This window comes from Toxoplasma gondii, chromosome XII (genome assembly GCF_000006565.2).
Source record: "Toxoplasma gondii ME49 chromosome XII, whole genome shotgun sequence".
Classification (NCBI taxonomy): Eukaryota; Apicomplexa; class Conoidasida; order Eucoccidiorida; family Sarcocystidae; genus Toxoplasma; species Toxoplasma gondii.
In genome coordinates, this window is record NC_031480.1 from 5,183,222 (window position 1) to 5,201,246 (window position 18,025).

Below are 18,025 nucleotides of genomic sequence, written 5' to 3' on the forward strand. Positions count from 1 at the left end.
TTTTGCGCAGAAGCGAAGGATGCCTATTTTCCCTGGTGTCCTCTTTGCTTTTTCCTCCGCGGTTAGGACCACCCCGTCAAGAACGGGAGACCAGAGTTTTTCTCGGCAGCAGTTTCGCCAGAGTTCGTGCAGTGGGCCCTCGACGCTGTTTTGCACTGCGGTTCCACACAAACGTCTTTCGGCTTTTTCCGCAGCTGGCTTGTGCATGTGCTTGCGTCACCTCGTCATTTGTCGACTTTCTGAACTCCTAGAGAGACTCGAGGCGTCGAAACGCGTTCCCCTCAACTCCTTTCGGTTCGCGCGGCCGCGGCAGGGCTGCGGTCTTTTGGGCGAGGAGCCTTCCCCTGTTCGTGGTGCGCTCTGTCCTTCGAGATTTCGATTTCTGCTCAACAAGCACGCAAATCCTTGGGTCACGCCTTCCAGAGGGCGCCGTATTTGCATCAGATGTTCTGCCCCACGCCGTCACGCTGCGAGATTTTGCGGTGTCGACCCCGTCGCACTTTTCCGACTGATTCTCTGCGCATCTTCCTCGACGATTTCCGGGAACGGACTTCTCAGCTTCTCTGGGGAAGTCCAAGTGCGGATTCTGCGTGAGCAGCAAACAGAGTCGGAGCTGTTTCCGCCGCTTCTCGAGGAAAGTCGTCCTCGAGGAAGTCTGAGTTGGGGTAGACCGCAGAAATGCGTGCCGCGCCGAGACGCCCGCTCTCTCTCAAGTGTAAAGGACACCCTTGTTGGACTGCCCCAGCACGCAGCCTCCCATCACAGTGTTTGTTGCGACTGTTTACGACCCTTGAGTCGACCTCCTCAGCGAGTCCTTTCCCCCAGCGACCGACCGTTTCTCTGCGACCTCGTGGTTTTGCCCACCGTGCTGTCCACTGATCCCAGGTCCGAGTCTGCTCGGCTGCGCGCGCGGCGCTGCAGGCGCCGGTCCGCGTTGCCTCTCGTTCCCTGTTTTTCTTGTGGATCCGTCTCTGCGTGTTTGTGGGGAGGCGACTTCGCGCCGCCCCCTCTCTGCGCGCGCCGCGTTTTTGCGTGTGGCGCAATCGCGTATCTCGTTCAGCCGGGCGCGTTCTGTGTCCCCGCGCTTCGAGAGGCGCGCGCGTGTGAGTGAGAACCTCGTGCTCAACTCAAGATGCCGACGTCTCTCAGCGGAGGCGTCTTCTGGTCCAAACTGGTCCAGCGGACGCCGGCAGCCGCAGCGTCGACTGCACCTGCTGCCTCTTCAGAAGCCTCACCTGCCCTGAAGCCGGCGTTTCTGCCCGCGGACCAGGCGGGCAGATCTACCAGAGCGTCCCAAAGCGGTGCTCTGACTGCTCCGCACTCTTCGCGGAAGGGAGCTTCGTTGACGGCGTCGACCGGCGGCGGCCGCGACCAGTCGTTCTTTTGGCCAGTCTTCGGTGGCTCCCCGCTCCAGATCTCTGGCGTCCTCATCCCGTACTACATCTGCCCTCTCCTTCCGAACTTCCCGAACGCAACTTTCTACAGCTACGACGGCTGCTTCGAGGCCGGCGCAGAGGGTCGTTCGAAGGAACGAACTCTCGCGAACTCCCCCCGCCAAAGCCTGGGCTTCGAGGACGACGCCTGCGGTTCCATCGCCTCGAGTCACTTCTGGGCTCCAGAGACGGTGCATCCGCTCGGACTCGCGGACGTCACGCCGCGCAGAGCAGAAGTCTTCCAGCCAGGTTGCCCGAACGGCCAGCTCTTCGGGAGCGAGGCGGACCTCAGCAGGTTTGCTCCCGTGTACCACCAGGCGCCCCTTGAAGGCTGCGCGCGCGCGCCGGTCTTTGGAGTTCACGCCGGACAGCCGGAAGCTGCGCTGGACAGCTCTGCGCATTCGGCTGCGCTCCTCGCGAACGCCGCACCCGCAGCCAGAGAGCCCGAGGCTGTCGGCCCCAAGCCGGAGACGAAACGCCGTCTGTCTCCGTCGTTCCACGGCCGACGAGGAAGTTTGACGTACTTCTTCCACCACTGCGTACCACGCAGAGTCCAGCATCTGCTACAGTGGTCGATTCCGAACTTCCTCGTCCTCTTCATCTTCGCATGTGTACTGCCCGCCTGTCTGAAGTACCGAGCCCCCATTGCAATCGACTTCGCGATCGTCGGCCTGTTCCTCTCCAGCGTCTGGGGCTTCATCGCCATCAAGTCTGACGCTGCGTCCAAGATCGCCAGACGCTCGCAAGAGAAGGATGGGCCGGGGGAGAAGGAGCTTAAGCTCCAGGAGAAGAAGTGCAGGCTTCGCCCGTGTGCGACCCCGGCGGTGCGTGTCGAGACAGTCCGGAAGGTGGGTGAGAAAACGGAGAGAAGGAACTCTCCGAAGAAGGACGTCGCGACCCTTGAAGCGACTCACGAGACCCGCACTGAGTGCCTGCTAGTTAAGCCAGAAAAGCAGACGACAGCGTATCAAGAGGCTTCGGACCAGCCCGCCGTCGATGACGACGAAAGCAAGCAGGTGCGTTCGGCATCAGACGATCTTGCTCTCTCACCCACGACGAATTCTGTTCTCGACAAAGACGAACAGTCCCCCGAGGAAGATGGACAGACCCTCTCCGCTCCTTGTGCCTCCACCCTCGAGACGTCGGAGGCTGCAGTGGAAGAGCCTGCCAGTGTCGAAGACGAGGAACCATCGCCTGGATGCGACAGTGCCGATCCGGAGATCAGGGAGCCAGGAAGCAAGCAACCAGGGGGTTCTCTACCTCAGGACGGACAGACAGAGCGCGCTGTAGAGCAGAAGATTGAAACGTTTTCGAGTGCTTTGGTAGAACGGGAGAGAGAAGATGTGACAGTCACGAGCTGTGCGGGAGGAGAAACTGTTGCCAACGCTTCGCAGTGCCCTGAGGACCATTCGGACCTCTCTTTGTTGAACAAGGAGGAAGACGCAGCGAACATCGCGACCCGTCTAGCAGAAACCCTGCAGTCACTGCCAGCAATCTCTGAGTGCACGGAGAGTCAGACGGAAGACCAGGACCCCGAGAGCTCCGGGGACGCTTCGTTCGTGGTCGAGGCGGAGTCTGCAGCGCGTGTGGCTCCGGAGGCTTCTGCCGCCTCCCAAGTTGTATTCGCGGGTGAGGAGGTTGTCGATTCCCTGGATTCCGAGTTGGCCGCGCTTGCAGAGATATCTGCGGAAGTGGAAGAGTGTGGAGAAAACGCGGAAGAGGGCGAAGCAGAGGAATCGTGTGTCCTGGAGACCGATCCGTCAGCAGAAGCGCGAGAAAAGGAGCTCATAAGCGACTTGGCGTCCCCGTTCTGGGCGTCGCCCCCGGCGTTGACTGCGCGTCAGCCCCGGTGTACTGCAAAGAAGGCGGTTTCCTTCTCTCCGTGGAATGAGGAGAGGCCGACGGAGGCAGGTGAGGCGACAGAGGCCGCGCGCGAGGTCGAGCTAGGCCTGGCAGCCCAAAGTGGGTCCGAGCTCGGGAAGAGTCCCGAGGCGGAACGGGCGGGAGAGGAAGCGGAGCCAGACTTTGGAGACGGTCTGCAGCGGTCGCACCGAGCGGCGCTGTCTCCAGCGCTGGCTCTTTTGTACGACGAGGACGTGTCAGTGTCGGAGGAGATTTTATCCTGTCAGTCTTTGACGGACGTCTCGCTGATGTCTCGTTCGCCCTCGACATGCGATGGAAACGAACGGGCGCTGTCGCGGCCGACAGCTTCTCTGGATTTGCGTGCGCGCGGGGAGACCTTTATCGCAGGCCTCCCAGAGACTCGAGACGAGGTCGACGTGGAGCGCGACTCCTCCTCCTCGAAGAGGATTGCAACTCCAATGCACATTGGCGTGGACGTCGACGAGGGCGGCATCGCGGGAAACGTGAAGTCGTTCTGCAGTCACGCGTCTCTCGCTTCTTCCTTCCTGTTGGAGAGCGAGGACGACCGGAGTGACCAGGCCTCGGGGGTGAATGGCTGCTTGGAGGCGACGTTCGAGAGCGAAGAGCCTCCGCTCCATACCACCTTCATGGCTGAGCAGCTCCGTCTGCCGCTCGCGGCGCTGACGGAGGGCTCAGAGCTCGTCGCGCAGGAACCCGAGGTCGAGAAGGTTCTCTGGAAAGTCGAAGACACGCAGAACACGACAGCGGAGGATTGTGCTTTCTCTTCGGTCTCCTCGAACGCGAGTCTCTTCCGCTCTCAGTCCCCCGAGACGCGCATCGCCGGCGCCCCAGCGCCTGCGCCGGGCGCCCCCAGCCTCTGCCTCCCAGTGGCAGCCTTCCCGGGGTTCGCGGGCACAGAAGCACCATTCCCCTTTGTCGCTTCTGTCCCGAACGGCGTGCGAGACTCGCGTCTCGCGTTCGGTGTGGGGTCCATCGAGCGTTTGCTCCGCGTCGAGGATGAGACTAAGCAGTCTGGCCCTCCGGGGCTCCGCGGCTTCCCCGCCGGCCACTCTGAGACCGCGAGCGAGGCGAACTTCCCGTTCGGAAGGTTCATCTCAGAGTCCCTCTCGTTCTCCCCGACGGTTTCCTTCGGATCGGGGCCCCTCGGGTTCCAGTCCGCCCCCGCGTGCGGCCTGAACATCGAAGAGCTCCTCGACCTCGACAGTTTGGATGCGCAGGACCGGGATGATGTGCGGCAACTCAAGAAGCAACTGGGTCACGAGTCCGACGACGCCGCCATCCCCCAGGCTGCGACACCCTTCGTCCTCCCAGACGACCCTGCGGGCTCTGCCTCCCGCGCAGGCGCCCCGGCCTTCCCGCCCCCTCCACCCCTTAGGGCCCCACGCGCCACTGCGGCTCCGCCCGAAAACTGCCGGGCCTCCTCTGGGCCCCAGAGGCCCCACGCGGCGTCACTGCGCGCCCCGCCGCCGCCTGTCTCGCCCCCGCAGGACGAGGAGGCCCCGCCGCCGGCTACGGTGACCTCTCAACCGAACAGCTCGAAGCAGCGGATCGCGCTGCAGCACTACATGGCGCTCGTTCGCGAGTGCCACCGCACCAAGGACAGTCGCGGGGCGATTCGCGTTCTCGGGCGACTCCAAGCTGAAGGTCGCGTTGCTGCTGACACCCAGCTCCTCAATTACGTGCTGATGGTTTGTGTCTCCGCGAACGACCGCGTCATGACAGGTAGGAAGAAGAGAGACGAAGGTCCATGCGTCGCATGGGGTTTCTCAGTCGTGCTTCGGCGTGACTCTGTGTCTCCGTCAACGGCCGCATTCTCGCGATGAAGGTGTAGGGTGCTGAGGGGAGTCGAGAGGAGAGTTAAACCGTTTCAGAGCAGGAACTCGCTTCATAGTATGCGTTCGAAGAGAAGTCACGAGGGCTGCTGTGAACTTCAGAGTTTTTTGAGCCGTGCGTGTGTGTGTGTGTGTATGGCTGTCTCCAGGGCAGTTGTTCAAGTTCATGGAGACGACGGGGTGCGCAGATTTGGTGACGTACAACACACTGGTGAAGAGCTTCACGGCAAACGGGGAACTGCATGCGGCAGAGCAGGTGCTTGCTCGAATGGAGGGTCGCGAGAACACGTTGGAGGCGGAGCTGTCGGGTGCACATCTGGGGATGGGTTTCGAGGGCAAGTCGGAGAACGGGGTTTTGAATAGACCGAAGATCTCTCCGGACGAGGTGACTTTCAATCTGTTGGTGAACGCGGCGGTGAGCGCAGGCGACCCCGACAAGGCATGGGAGTACATTGACCGGATTAAGAAGGCGAATCTGCGTCCGGACAAGTTCACGATTAGTTCGATCATCAAGTCGCTGCAGCCGGGACAGAACGAGCAGCACACGCGGCGCGCGTTCGAGTTGATGGATCAGATCGATGCGTGCGAAGACCTTGTTCTCCTCAGCACCTGCATCGATGCATGCGCGCGGCTGGGTGACCTGGACCGACTCGCCACACTCCTCGCGCGCTTCGAAGACTCCGACTTGAAGCCGAACGCGCATGCGTACGGGACGCTAATCAAGGCGTACGGGAAGCTCGGCAACGTGACCCGTGTCTGGGAGCTTTGGATGGAGCAGCAGCGCAGTGGCATCGAGGCCTCGAACTACACACTCGGGTGCATGATCGACTGTCTCGCGAGCAATGGATTGATGAACGAAGCCGTCGACCTGTTTGGGAAGAGCGTCGCGGCGGGGTCTGCCGACGCGGTGCTCTTCTCCATTCTGGTCAAGGGCCTCGCTCGATTCCGAAATCGCGGCCTGGAGGTTGCCCTCGGAGCGTACCGGCGCCTGAAGGAGAGCGACAACTCGGCCGCGGTGACTCCTGCTTCGAAGCCTGCTGCGGGGAGCCGCGCGCCAACCGGAGGCCCGTCTTGTGGGGTGGACGGTAGCCGTGAGAGTCGGAGACGCGGAGGCAGCAAGCGCCCCGTGGGGGGCGAGAAGGGGGACAAAGCCGGGGCTGCGCGCGATGGTGACGGGGAGGAGCATAGCTGCTATCTGAAGGCTCTCAACACCATTTCCTTTAACTCGCTCCTCCACCTCTGCGTGCGCTCCGGACGCCTGGCGGACGCTCTCGAACTCTTCAAAGACATGCAGTCCCACCCGCATGCGCAGCCGGATCTCATCACCTACAGCACAGTCATCAAGGGCCTCTGTTGCTCCTCCAAGGAGCACGCGCTAGACGCCGCCTTGGGCCTGTTCGAGCAGATGCAGAAGGACGCGAAGATCTCCCCAGATGCAATTGTGTACAATACCCTCATCCAGGGCGCGGCCACTCGCAGAAACGTCACTCTCGTTGAGTCGTTGCTTCTCCACATGCTCCAAAACAAAGTGAAACCCAGCAGCTACACGCTGTGTCAGTGCGTCAAGCTCTATGGTGAGGCAAACGCGTTCTTCGTCACACCAAAGAGTGGGATGCATTCGACGCAATAAAGACATTTCAAATCCACTTTCCCTACTCTGGGTCGTGGAGATTTCCTCATGGCTACATGAAAACGCATACCTCCAGGTGTACTTAGTGTATTGGGAGTGCAGACTCTGAGGAGGCACTCGGGCAGACGCAGGTGTGCCTTTGCGGATTTGATCCTAGTGTTCGTGAAGAGTGCACAGCTTGTGCTTTTCCTCTCTTTTATTTCTCCAGGCAAGTGCGGTGACCTCGCTCGCGCCCTGGAGCTTGCGCTCGAGCTTCCACGTCGTTTCAACTTCGCGATGGACAGCTACGTGTACACGGCGCTGATCGCTGCCTGCACACACAACCGGGCGCCGTTCCTGGCGGCGACGCTCGCCCTGCAGGCGACGCAGGAGAACCAGGAGTTACCTCCTGCTTTGCTTCTGCGTCTGGCGAACCATCTGCAGCAGCAGCGGGAGCTGGCCGAGAGAGAAGCGATGAACTCGAGCTTGCGAGAGTTGCCACTGCTTCAGAACGTGTGTTCGAGCGAGCTGAATGGAAAGGTTCTCGGTCCGTACGGGGTCCGAAAATTGTCCCCGGCGGAGGAGGCGAAGGCGACTGTCGACGCCATCATCAAGTTGCTGAAGCGCGCGGTCGGAAGCACCGGGGCTCCGGGGGCGAGGGAGGACCGCGAAGGTTCTGGGGAGGCCCTCTCATTCGCGTCTTTCTCGTCTCCTGGCGACAGTTCACAGAGAGATGGGGGTCGCGGGGCCTTCGCGACGTCGCGCACCGCCGCTGGCAGCAAGCGGTCGAAGCGTGGTGGCGGCCAGTCCGTGGTTCCCGTTGTGGACCGAGAGCGCGGCGAGAGAGTGGAGAAGGCGACCGCGTTCTCCGGGGTAAACGGCAAGCGAAAGCCGGGAAACAAGGTCCAGGAGACCAGGGCGGCTGCGGACGACGGGGGCCCTCCAGGTCTGCATGCAGGAGCGACAAGCCGCGGGTTTGGCGGGCGCCAGGGTGGCGAGAGCGGCCCGAAGACATTTGCTGGGCAGCGCAAGCAGCTGGTGAACGCGGGGACGCCGCCTCCACCGCAGACTGCGTTCAAAAAGAGCTCGGTGCATGCAAGTCGAGTGGGGGGTTTGCCGCGAGGCAGCGGCGGACTGGAGAGCACGAACTTGTACCCCTTTGAGGACATGGGACTGAATTTGGATTTCGATGGCCCGCGCATGCGTGGGAGACACAGCAGCGGGGCGTCGAGCGCCGTCACGACTGCCAGCTTCTCAAAAGAAACCGCGAGAAGCGGGCGGAAGGGACATGCCAACAACGGGCGAGGGGGTCGTCGAAGTTAGGCCTTCGATGTGCGTGGAAATCGTGTAGGCGTTGCGACTGTGTCGGATTTCAGTCTGAAACGCGAGTTACGTCGGCGCGAGTGCCGTCGCGGCCATGTTGCCTTGGATGCAACTTTGACAAAGTGGGTGCGGTCGGGGGGGAGGGGAGCCAAGCAGAATTTTGGCGTTTCTGTGAAAGCGATTTGGGAACCGATGCTTTTTGAGAGCAGTGGAGTATAGCAAGGACTACGCGTGGTTCGCTTTTCTGTGGATCGTTTTGACTTGATGAACATCCTCGTCGTTATTTTGTGCACGAGCAGAAGCAGATGGCTGTCGGGAACGCTGCAAGCACGTGTGAGGTGCGCGAGTGAAGTTCTGTGTTTCGGTGTTCAAGTGTGTTTTCGAGACCGGCAGAACAGAAAGACCGGAGTATAGTTTTTTCGTTATGGAAGCAAAAGCGTTTGCAGAGAGAGCTGTTTCTCGGTTGCGATACAAGCGTAAAGGATTTATATTCATTTCTGTGGAACTGCGTTTCCAAGAGTACACGTAGGAAACGCGGGGTGTGCGTTCGTGTGTTCGTGAGCTGCAGTGCGAAGAGTGGATGCTGTGTATGTGAAGATCGCATGTCCTCGGCGCTCGCAGAACAGGGCGGAAACTCGGATACACGCGTCCCTTTTTTTGTTGAAACGAGTTGTCCGTTCAAATCTTCTGCGATATGTGACTTTTCGGGTCGCCCCGACTTGGATGAACGTCTCACGGAGCCGTGTGCTTGTAGATCGCGGCGCACCAGGTAATTTTTTTATCTGCGTCTGTGCCGCAGCGAATGCCGCGTTTCGATTCTGAAACTGAAATGCGAAAATAGACTGGGGTGTGTTCCTTGGTAGATACAGAGGGTCTGAAAAAGGTGCACGCTTGGAGAAGCAGCGAGTCGCCGCCCGGCCGCCGCCAACGCTCGACCGCGGGGCCGCGAAAAGTCCAGGGAAACGCTTTTTTTCTGAGTTTTTCGAGTGTAAGTCTGCGTTTTTCTGTGTCAAGATTTTGATTCACCTGGAAGCCGTCGCACAGAGCGTTCCCTTTGTCAACGGCGACGTAGCAAAGAGTCTACCACTTGAGTGCATCCGTGTCCGGCCTCGGTTCCGGGGGGGGGGGTTGGGTCTGGACAGGCTGCTGTGTCTGGGCATTCTGCCCATTTTGTCACGTTCGCTCTTCTGCTCTTTCGTGAGTACGGTGCGAAATCGTTTCTTTGTGATTTTGCGACGTGGCGCAACGTCTGTGGCCCGAGTTTTTCGATGGGCAAGTAACATGCATGCGTCGTTTCTCCGCGCTAGAGAGTGTGGATCGTGTGTTTGTCGACACGAGTGTGTCTTCGTCTAGAAAAGGAGGCACGGTAGAAAGAACGGGTGGAGGAGTTCATTTTTCCAGGCATCGTTTGCTTTTTCCATTTCATGAGAGTTGTCTGTTCGTCACGAGGCAGGTAACGCAACACTGAGACCTCGGTAGAGAGGGGGGGGCAGAGGGCACATCGCTCTCCTGGACGCTGGAGTCGAGAAGCGAAGAGCTGAAGGTCAGACGGTTTTGTATGACAGCGTTCTGGGACAGCGAAGGAGAAAACGTTTCGAAGATGAAGCAGGCTGTGGATTACGCGTTGCTCGCGAAATGCCCTCTCTGAGTGTCCATTCCCCTCTCGAAATCGTTATTTTGGGGTGCATGTACACGCAGGGAGACGCATCGCGACTTTAGGTCGTCGTCTGTTTTCTAATTCCTCTGCCAGCCCGTGTGGTGCGTTTGTGTGTCGTTTTGACAGCGCGAGTGAACGTGGAAATGCAGAAAGTTTTTCCTCTCTGGGTACCCAGTCACTGTTTTTGCCCTGTTTGATGTAGATGCCTGCCATCCATCTCTCACATCGGAGTACGTATTCTCTGTGGCTCTCTTTCGTTCTCGCACTCATGTTGCTTGGCTCTCCCTCCTGGTTCGCACAAACGCCTGTTTCCTTTCTGTCCTGTATACATATGCATCTGCGTGCGTAACTTTTATGTAGAGTCCTTCATGTGTGTATACGTGGAGTGTGTGTGACGTCGCTGTGCCCGTCGGCGGCTGCCTTGCGGGTGTTGACGTAGCGACGGTCAGACAGCTAGAGGAAGTGAGGGCAATGTTTCTTCCCTTTTTCTGGCATACGTGCGTGAACAAGAGTTTTCGCATGCAGAAGCAGAGTCATTTTCTTGTGTTTTGTGTTGTCCTCCACGAGAGGAGAAAGTTCGGTGAGAATCAAAGACAAAGCACGCTGCAGAGATGGGTATCTTCGGAGAGAAAACCTAGGGTCGTTCAACAACTCGAGAGATTCTGGGGGGTCACATGTACTCGTGTGTCGCCTTCCTTCGTGAAGAGCAAACTGGTCGCGTTTCTGTCATTTTCTGAGGTTTCAGAGCCACAGCGAAGTCTCCCTCTTCGCACTCTGACAAAATGCGTCGAGAAAACCCAACGAGCAAAACACTTTCTACATATGTAAATATACGTATATATATGTATATATATATATATATATATATAGTTACATTACCATTTCACGAGTCCCGCACTTCTAGCGTACCTCTCTGTTTTCCTTTGACTTCTTACCTTTTTCCACTGTCTTCCTCAGCTCCGTCTCCTCCCGTCGCTCTCTGGTCGCCTTATATTTTCTGCTTTCTGTTTTCGTTTTGTCTTCCTTTGCTAGTATCACGGTCTCTGCTCTTCAGATACACGGCTCTCAAATTTCATCTCGCTCGGAGAGGTTGTTTGCGGTTTACGTTTTCGCAAGAGTCGTAGGCAACACAGATCGCTTTTGCGACAGAACTCGACACTGAAAGGCAGCCGCTTCTGGCGCAGATAACACCAGTCACACAGCTCGGAACATCACTTCATGTGGTACCTGAGTGGTATGTTCTAGCGTATTATGCGGTGTTAAAGTACTTCCGTCCAAAATCGGTTGCCTGTGACTACGCCATTAACATGTCAGTGAAATACCCGAAACGATGAAACATATTTGATTGACACAGTTTTCTGAACTGCGTTGCAGAGTACCGACTGTCGTTGGCGTCGCTGCTAATTTGTGTTTGTATCTTGGCTTTCTCTTGTCCAGTTTCTGGTTGCTGCCCTATCTCCTCATGAAAAGAAGCGAGAAATGATGATATAGTAGGCTGGGGTGAAATTTCGTGCATCTCTGACGCTCGGATCGAGCAATTTATCCTTCACGTTTTTCAGGAGGTTGTACCAAACGGTGTATTACGGACGCGTTTCGACAGAATGCACTGTCGAACCGGTTGGTTGTTGTTGAGCCCGGCAATCAAGGTATTTAGGATTGGGAAAAAATATTCCTAGCCAATAACCAATGACACACGCTTGCAGGAAAACCTTGTTTGGGCCGCAGAAGCTCTACACTCTAGTTGACAATTTCAGTGAGAGGGTTCCACGAATCGGTAAATGCAGCGGATGTGCCGACCTCCACAGCTTGCAGTGGGCGCCACAAACGGCGATGCGAGCTTCGTTCTTCCTTTTTTAGTTTAATGAACTAGAGGCATGGGACAGTGACATACTGACTCTGTGCTGAGCCGCACCATCCCCATTGCAACACAGATGAATTCTGCAACATCAGTCAGGTATTCACTAGGCAGTGCCAGTTCGTTTGATGGGGAAAAACACTGCGAAGGGCGATCGCAACGGATCGCAGTGGGGGAAGATGACTTTACAGTAAGGCTGAACAGCACTTTGGAGAAGGTTGAAACGGCCTGACATCATCTACGTGTTTCCACGTACTAAGGCGAACAACATCGGACGAGAGAAAAATCCGTTGCCGGCCCCACGATGTTCTGATCGAAAAAATGCCACCATGTTTCCTTCGACCTGGTCCCAAAAGGGCGACCACATGTTATCACTCACGACCGGCGTGACGCAGAGATATCACGTGCTAGTGTCGTGGTTGTGATAGCCTGTCTCTATTACGATGTGACTTTTACCTTCCTAACACGCGGTGATGAAAGTAATGCACAACAGATTAATCAACTGGATTAACGCCTCTTTACAGAGAGCTGTTCAGAATTCGTCTGTTTCATCATTTTACGAGTAGCGGAATACCGGCTACTCCGCGTCCCTGACGGTTAGTACATAACGTGCCACTGGAGACGACGAAAAACGGTCTTGCGAAACCATTTAATGTTCCTGTGTCGCCGAATAAGGAACTTGAGGAATTTTCGAGAGTGACTGCAGTCAAATATGCTAGCGAAGATACAGTGTGCGACGTGGGTGGAATGCGTGCGGGTTGGGTCTGTGTTTCCAGAACACCGTAAATAAGGAAGCGTTTCAGCTTTTCTTGCATGCAGGCGCAACAGAAGCAGGCTGCTCCGTCGTGGAAATTCTTTACTCCTCTCCGCTCTTTTGTTGACACACCGAACTATTGTCTGAACCTGAGACCATGCAGTGAACGTCAAAACGCCAGAGATCAAGGGACTTGCTTGTTCGTACGTTTTCGCTTGCCACCTCCCAGCACAGAAAGCTTGGAAATGCAGCGGTTCCGACGTCGAGAAGGGAGCAGGAACAAGAGAATCGAGGAAAAAACAACCCAGACAGAAAACAGAAGACGATGCCTGTTCTTCCTCTACTTCCATGGTCAAAATGGAGACACGACTCGCAGGGGGGTACTTGTGCGAAAATATACGTGGGAATCGGCATAACGCCTTCCAGGCACAGCAATCGACACATTCGCCACGCGGAACCGAACTGGTCAGCGTTGTCACGGGCACGGACCGCACCGGCGGGTCAAGTTTTAGGGGTTGCCGTTGAGGAAGACGAGAAGAGGAAGAAATCGATGAACTATGCAAGAGACAAAAGGAGGAAGCGCACCGCACACAGGCTGCCTAGAAGCATACTATATACGTACTCACGTATATAGGAACACGAAGGAACACGGCCAAAAAACTGGAAATGACGGTGTTGCTCCTCTTGCTTTTGGAGCAAGTTACAAGCGCTCTCTCCTTTTCCTCACGCCTCCGTCCGTATGTGGGTCCTTTCTGTCACTCTTGGAAAAAACGGATGACGCCAGTGGACGGGGAACCTGCCCGCATTATAGAGAAGTGGTAAACGAACAGTAGGTTGCGATTAGTTGTGTATCTGACGAGAATGTGTCACTGCCGATTAGCGCAGCACCACTGCATCTAGAAGAACTCCGCGACTTCCATGGGCATTTCCTCAATCTGAGTGTTGTAGTGCTTCTCAATCTCCTTGAGCTGCTCCACGTCGCTGGACGTCACAAAGTTGATGGCAACACCCTTCCTACCGAAACGACCAGAACGACCAATACGGTGAATGTAGTTCTCCTTTGTCGCGGGCAAGTCGTAGTTGATGACAAGCGACACTTGCTGGACGTCAATACCACGAGCCAAAAGATCTGTGGTAATGAGAACACGCGTGGAACCAGAGCGGAACTCGCGCATAATCATCTCACGACTCTTCTGGTCCATGTCACCGTGCATCGACGACACCGTGAAGTCGCGCTCGGACATCTTGCTGGTGAGGAAGTCGACCTTTCTGCGGGTGTTGCAGTAGATAATGGCCTGTAAATACCCAGCGGATGGGAGACGGCAACACGGTTTCCAGAGTAGAGTCTGTGCATGCCAGAGACGGGGTACGAAAACACCAACCGAAAGATGCTAGAGAAAAGAAACGGTCACAACGGAAAGTGACCACGCTGGTCCAGCTAGATGGCGCTCGGGAAAAAACACGCTACAAGAGCCTCCCAGCAGGAATCTGACTAGTTTCAACAAGTTTCATTGCGGGTTTCGTCTCGCCGTTCTTACCTGAGTGATGGTCAAGGTCTCGTACAGGTCGCAGAGAGTCTCGAGTTTCCAGTCTTCCTTCTCGACGGCAACGTAGAACTGCCTAATACCTTCCAGGGTCAGTTCGTCGTTCTTCACCAAAATACGCTTGGGGTCACGCATGAACTTCGTTGTCAGCTCCAAAATGTCCTGTGGCATCGTGGCGCTGAAAAGGGCGACCTGTACATCAGGGGGGAGCTTCTTGAAGACGTCGTAGATCTGGGACTTGAAACCACGAGAAAGCATCTCGTCGGCTTCGTCCATGATGAAGAGCTTCATGTCGTCGACACGGAGGTGACGCTTCTCCATCATGTCGTGAACACGCCCGGGGGTCCCGACAACCATGTGAACACCTGCCTTCAGCTTGGCAATGTCATCGCGGACAACTGTTCCTCCAACACATGCGTGGCATCGGACTTGCAGGTAGTCACCGAGGGCCAACACGACCTGGAAAGACAAAAAACAACGGGCAGAACGAATGTGACGGGAGCTGCGACGAGGGGAGAAGGCGGGCGGCACAGGGGACACTGGATGGACAAGAATTATCGGGTGATACTTGACAGGAAAAGACAAGGAACAGCCTGAACGTTCTGGGGACGCTCCGCCTCGCGTGTCTGGATCTGAGCCGTGGGGAGGTGCTACAGCGAGGGCGGGGGGGAAACAGACGGAACATGAGCCCGCGAAAATTGAACGGAAGGCCGTACGTCGAAATACACACAGTTACACATTGCGATTTTCCACCTGGAAAGGCTTAGAAACACAAAATCTACCGCATATCAGCACGCAGCTGCCGCACCAGCCGGCGACTGAACACTTTTGGCAACGGAGCACACTCTGCGAAACTAAATGAGGTGGTGTATGTACACCACAAAGCAGTTGGAATCAGCAAGCTGGCGTCAGTGGTGCTCCCTCACTTGCCCGTCATCCTGCAAAAAATGTTGGCAGTGTGCTCCGCTACGTTCCCTCCAGTTCGGCTGATTGTGGTAAAAGGGGAGTTCCTCACCTTCTGAATCTGCTGAGCCAATTCACGGGTCGGCGCCAGAATGAGAACCTGGCAGTTGTTGATGTTGTAGTCGATGAGCTGGAGGGCAGCGATCGCGAAAGTGGCGGTCTTACCCGTTCCCGACTGAGCCTGGCCGATCGTGTCGTGCCGGTCGAGGATGGGCTTGATGCCACGCTGCTGAATTGCCGAAGGTTTCTCGAAACCGTACGAGTAAATACCTCTGAGGAGGCTTTCGTTAAGCTTCAACGCATCGAACGAGTCAACGACTTCGTCGTAGTTCGTTTCGATGACTTCGTCGTTGGCTGGCGTAGGCGCTGCCACGGCAGCTCCCCCTGCCTGTTGCCCCTGTTGTTGTTTATCTTCGTTGTTCTCCATTTTGGCCCACAAAGGTTTTGGGAAATGTCCCGAAACCACCGGAAGAATTCCTGGTGGAAGTATGCAAGAAGTGCGTCTTACTCCGCAAACAAAGTCTCCCCAAACGAACGTGTGGAGAGAGCAGGGTTGCACAGGCGTGGGGAGGAGATTTCGGGTGGCGGGAGAACGAAAAACGTTTTCACAACGGCAGAACCGGGCGAGACAAGTCTCGTGCTCGAAAATGCCAGCCGAGGAAAACCACGAAAAAACGTCTAACAACAGCCCCACGGTGTTACACCGTCCTTCGGAACCCTCGAGGAAATGATGAGAGGAGCGGCAACGCAGAGACACGAGCAGAGAGGGCAGAGAAGAAGGAGGCGGAGGCACGCCGCGCGACGCGAGGCTGAAACAACCCAGGATGCCATCCCCCGCCTTCCACACTTCTTCGGTGCTCCCTCCCCTTCTCTGACCCGTGCTGCCTCCCCTCCTCTTGACCCACGCGCGCGATGTCCCCCTACCCCCCGTCCTTTCCTCTCTCCTCGGCGTATATCGAGTGAACTAGAGGAGAGCGACACAGCAGGTTGCGACGCAAACGGGATCCCACCCGAATTCCGACTCCTTCCAACCCTTTTCCCCCTGGTCCCGCCCCATCTGTCTCTTACAGACGAGTGAGAGGAGTGCGTGGCACCCCGCAACTCCCAGAACGCCCCCCTCCAGTTGCTCACTCTACGCGGAAGGAGCCACCCGCCGCGAAGGATTTTTGCCTCAAAGAGTCACTCGCCGGTTTTCTTCGCGGCTGCTCAGCGGCTTCTCACTTGAATATCTCCCGCGGTCGAAAAAACTTCTTGCAGCTCGAACGAGCTCTGCCTTCCGCAGACAACGCTGGAGGGGATCCCACAACACAGCGAGACAACGATTGTGTGGGATGAACAGGGTGGTTCTCCGCCAAGGAGCCAAACTGAGGCAGAACTTAGAACTGAAAAGTTCTAGACGAAAATTGCAGGGCCAATGTAGAAAATAGTTAACAGGCGCACTTCATAGGGCAAAAAGAGAGGGGAGAAGTTCCCCGTCGACTTCTGAACGGTTAGCGCTGCTGACGGTTTCTTCGAGAGTAGTATAATACCTCCCACTACAAGTCGCTTCTACTAGAGGTCACTAGAGGCCACGCGGGGCCTGTTCTCCGGACTATCGTTGCATCTGTGAAAAGCAAGGGAGCCGAGTTGTAAGGATTTTGATTCACGATTGCGAGCCTCATGGACACGGGCATTTGAAGCGGACCGATGGTGTCCAGACGAGGAGTTCACGATTGTTCCTGTTTTCTCCTGAAAGGCAGGCGCCCCGGTTGGTGACATCGGAAAGTCATCGGTTGATTTTGGTGCGGAATACAAGCCACTTAGGGTAGTCAGGATGCCAGCAATGATGTCAAGAGTACTCCTGATACGACGAATGCCCGAAAAACAAAACAGGCTGCGGCCACTTTTTCGGAGGTGGGGAGATGACACGCCGAAGGGAGAAGCATACGATGTAAGGATTTTGAAGTACCCAAAGCATCTATCGTATGCTGACAGAAACAGTATCATTCTGCTGACTACCGTCTTCCAGAGTAGCAGTCGAAGCGTTGATCGCTGGCAAGCTAGGAGGTGGTACCACATTGAAAGTTTCAGCAAATAAAGGGGCGACCGTGCAGGCTTCCAGACCTCACGCGTTCGTAATTCTTCGAAAAGCACGATCTCTTACACTTCTCTGGCACCCACAGTATCTGACATACTCGAATCACGTATCGCTCCTATTGTTGCTCGTCACACGGATAACTCCCATTTTGTCAGCAAAACTATTTCAAGCTAGTCGTTCCGTAGATGTACATTGATTTGCAATCCCTCGTAGCACTCTCTGAGATTGTGTTGTTGGGTGTTCAAGAGCTCCTGTCCTTTTATGGTATGTTAAAGGCACGTGCTGCGTGGTAACGAATCTGCTTAGAGAGGCTTTCGAGGCGGTTAAATTGCTCTTCTCCAAGCTACAGAGTGTCGGCCGTTGGTCAATTAACGCTTAAGCAGAAAGAGACTATGGAAGTGTCATAGGACATAATCTCTATATTAATGATTACGTGACTGTAACGAAACCCTCAACTGCAGGCTGTCCCTGGCAGAGCCGCAACTGTGTTCGTTTATACCCCTTTAGAAGGCGACTCGCTGAATGTTGTGAACCTCCATCTTCGCTTTTGACCTTACAAACATAAAAAGAGTGAACAGAGCGGAACTTTGAAGTGTAGCGATGAACACCTCTGTTTCGGTAGTGGATTTGCTGTGCTAATCTGTCACGCTTCCGAACAATGCCACGGAACAACCAGAACGAGTGCCAAAGCGGTACTTTTTTCTCATCGAGTCTGGTTTTCTGTGCAGCGTTCAGAGAGAAAGGTGGGACTGAGTGAATTGAAAAAGCAGATAATCTACTAGACACAAATAGTATCCTCGAATGATTTGAAGACGACCGAAGCCATTTCCGCACTACAATGGCGAGCCACGGGGAACAAAGTGGCAAACAGCAAACAGGGACAATACTGAGGGAAGCCATAAGAATCCTGTTTGGCAGTCCTTTTCGTCTCGGTGGAAATATTAATCTACGCAACTGATACAGGATCTTTTCCCCCATCTCCTAAACCGTAAACCCTTTAAAAGCGAATTCGTTTATGCCCTCCGCAGGAACTTAATCAGTCGCGCCAACAGCAGCTTCTGTGCAGGCCTGGCTTGCCTCTCCATCCGACGTCG

The 18,025-nt window shown here is 55.9% G+C and overlaps 2 protein-coding genes across 2 annotated transcripts; one reads left to right on the forward strand and one right to left on the reverse strand.

Annotated features, from left to right (window-relative positions):
- Positions 1-10,474, forward strand: TGME49_250760 (pentatricopeptide repeat domain-containing protein). Its single transcript, XM_002367317.2, has 3 exons — positions 1-5,039; positions 5,299-6,723; positions 6,988-10,474. The coding sequence occupies exons 1-3, from the start codon at positions 1,133-1,135 to the stop codon at positions 8,079-8,081; spliced, it is 6,426 nt and encodes a 2,141-aa protein (XP_002367358.1). The 5' UTR covers positions 1-1,132; the 3' UTR covers positions 8,082-10,474.
- Positions 10,475-10,797: 323 nt separating this feature from the next.
- TGME49_250770 (eukaryotic initiation factor-4A, putative) lies at positions 10,798-15,586 on the reverse strand. The gene is made up of 3 exons (XM_002367318.2): positions 14,907-15,586; positions 13,886-14,350; positions 10,798-13,642 (listed from the first exon to the last, which is right to left on the reverse strand). Exons 1-3 carry the CDS (start codon positions 15,279-15,281, stop codon positions 13,244-13,246), a joined length of 1,239 nt encoding a protein of 412 aa, XP_002367359.1. The 5' UTR covers positions 15,282-15,586; the 3' UTR covers positions 10,798-13,243.
- Positions 15,587-18,025: the final 2,439 nt, after the last annotated feature.

Bases quoted from the DNA above. Each gene is read 5' to 3' on its own strand.
- TGME49_250760 (XM_002367317.2), top strand. From the start codon at position 1,133: ATGCCGACGTCTCTCAGCGGAGGCGTCTTCTGGTCCAAACTGGTCCAG. The intron at 5,040-5,298 runs GTAGGAAGAAGA...GGCTGTCTCCAG, and splicing joins GAACGACCGCGTCATGACAG to GGCAGTTGTTCAAGTTCATG. The intron at 6,724-6,987 runs GTGAGGCAAACG...TTATTTCTCCAG, and splicing joins TCAGTGCGTCAAGCTCTATG to GCAAGTGCGGTGACCTCGCT.
- TGME49_250770 (XM_002367318.2), bottom strand. From the start codon at position 15,281: ATGGAGAACAACGAAGATAAACAACAACAGGGGCAACAGGCAGGGGGA. The intron at 14,351-14,906 runs GTGAGGAACTCC...TTGTCTTTCCAG, and splicing joins TGGCTCAGCAGATTCAGAAG to GTCGTGTTGGCCCTCGGTGA. The intron at 13,643-13,885 runs GTAAGAACGGCG...GGGTATTTACAG, and splicing joins AGACCTTGACCATCACTCAG to GCCATTATCTACTGCAACAC.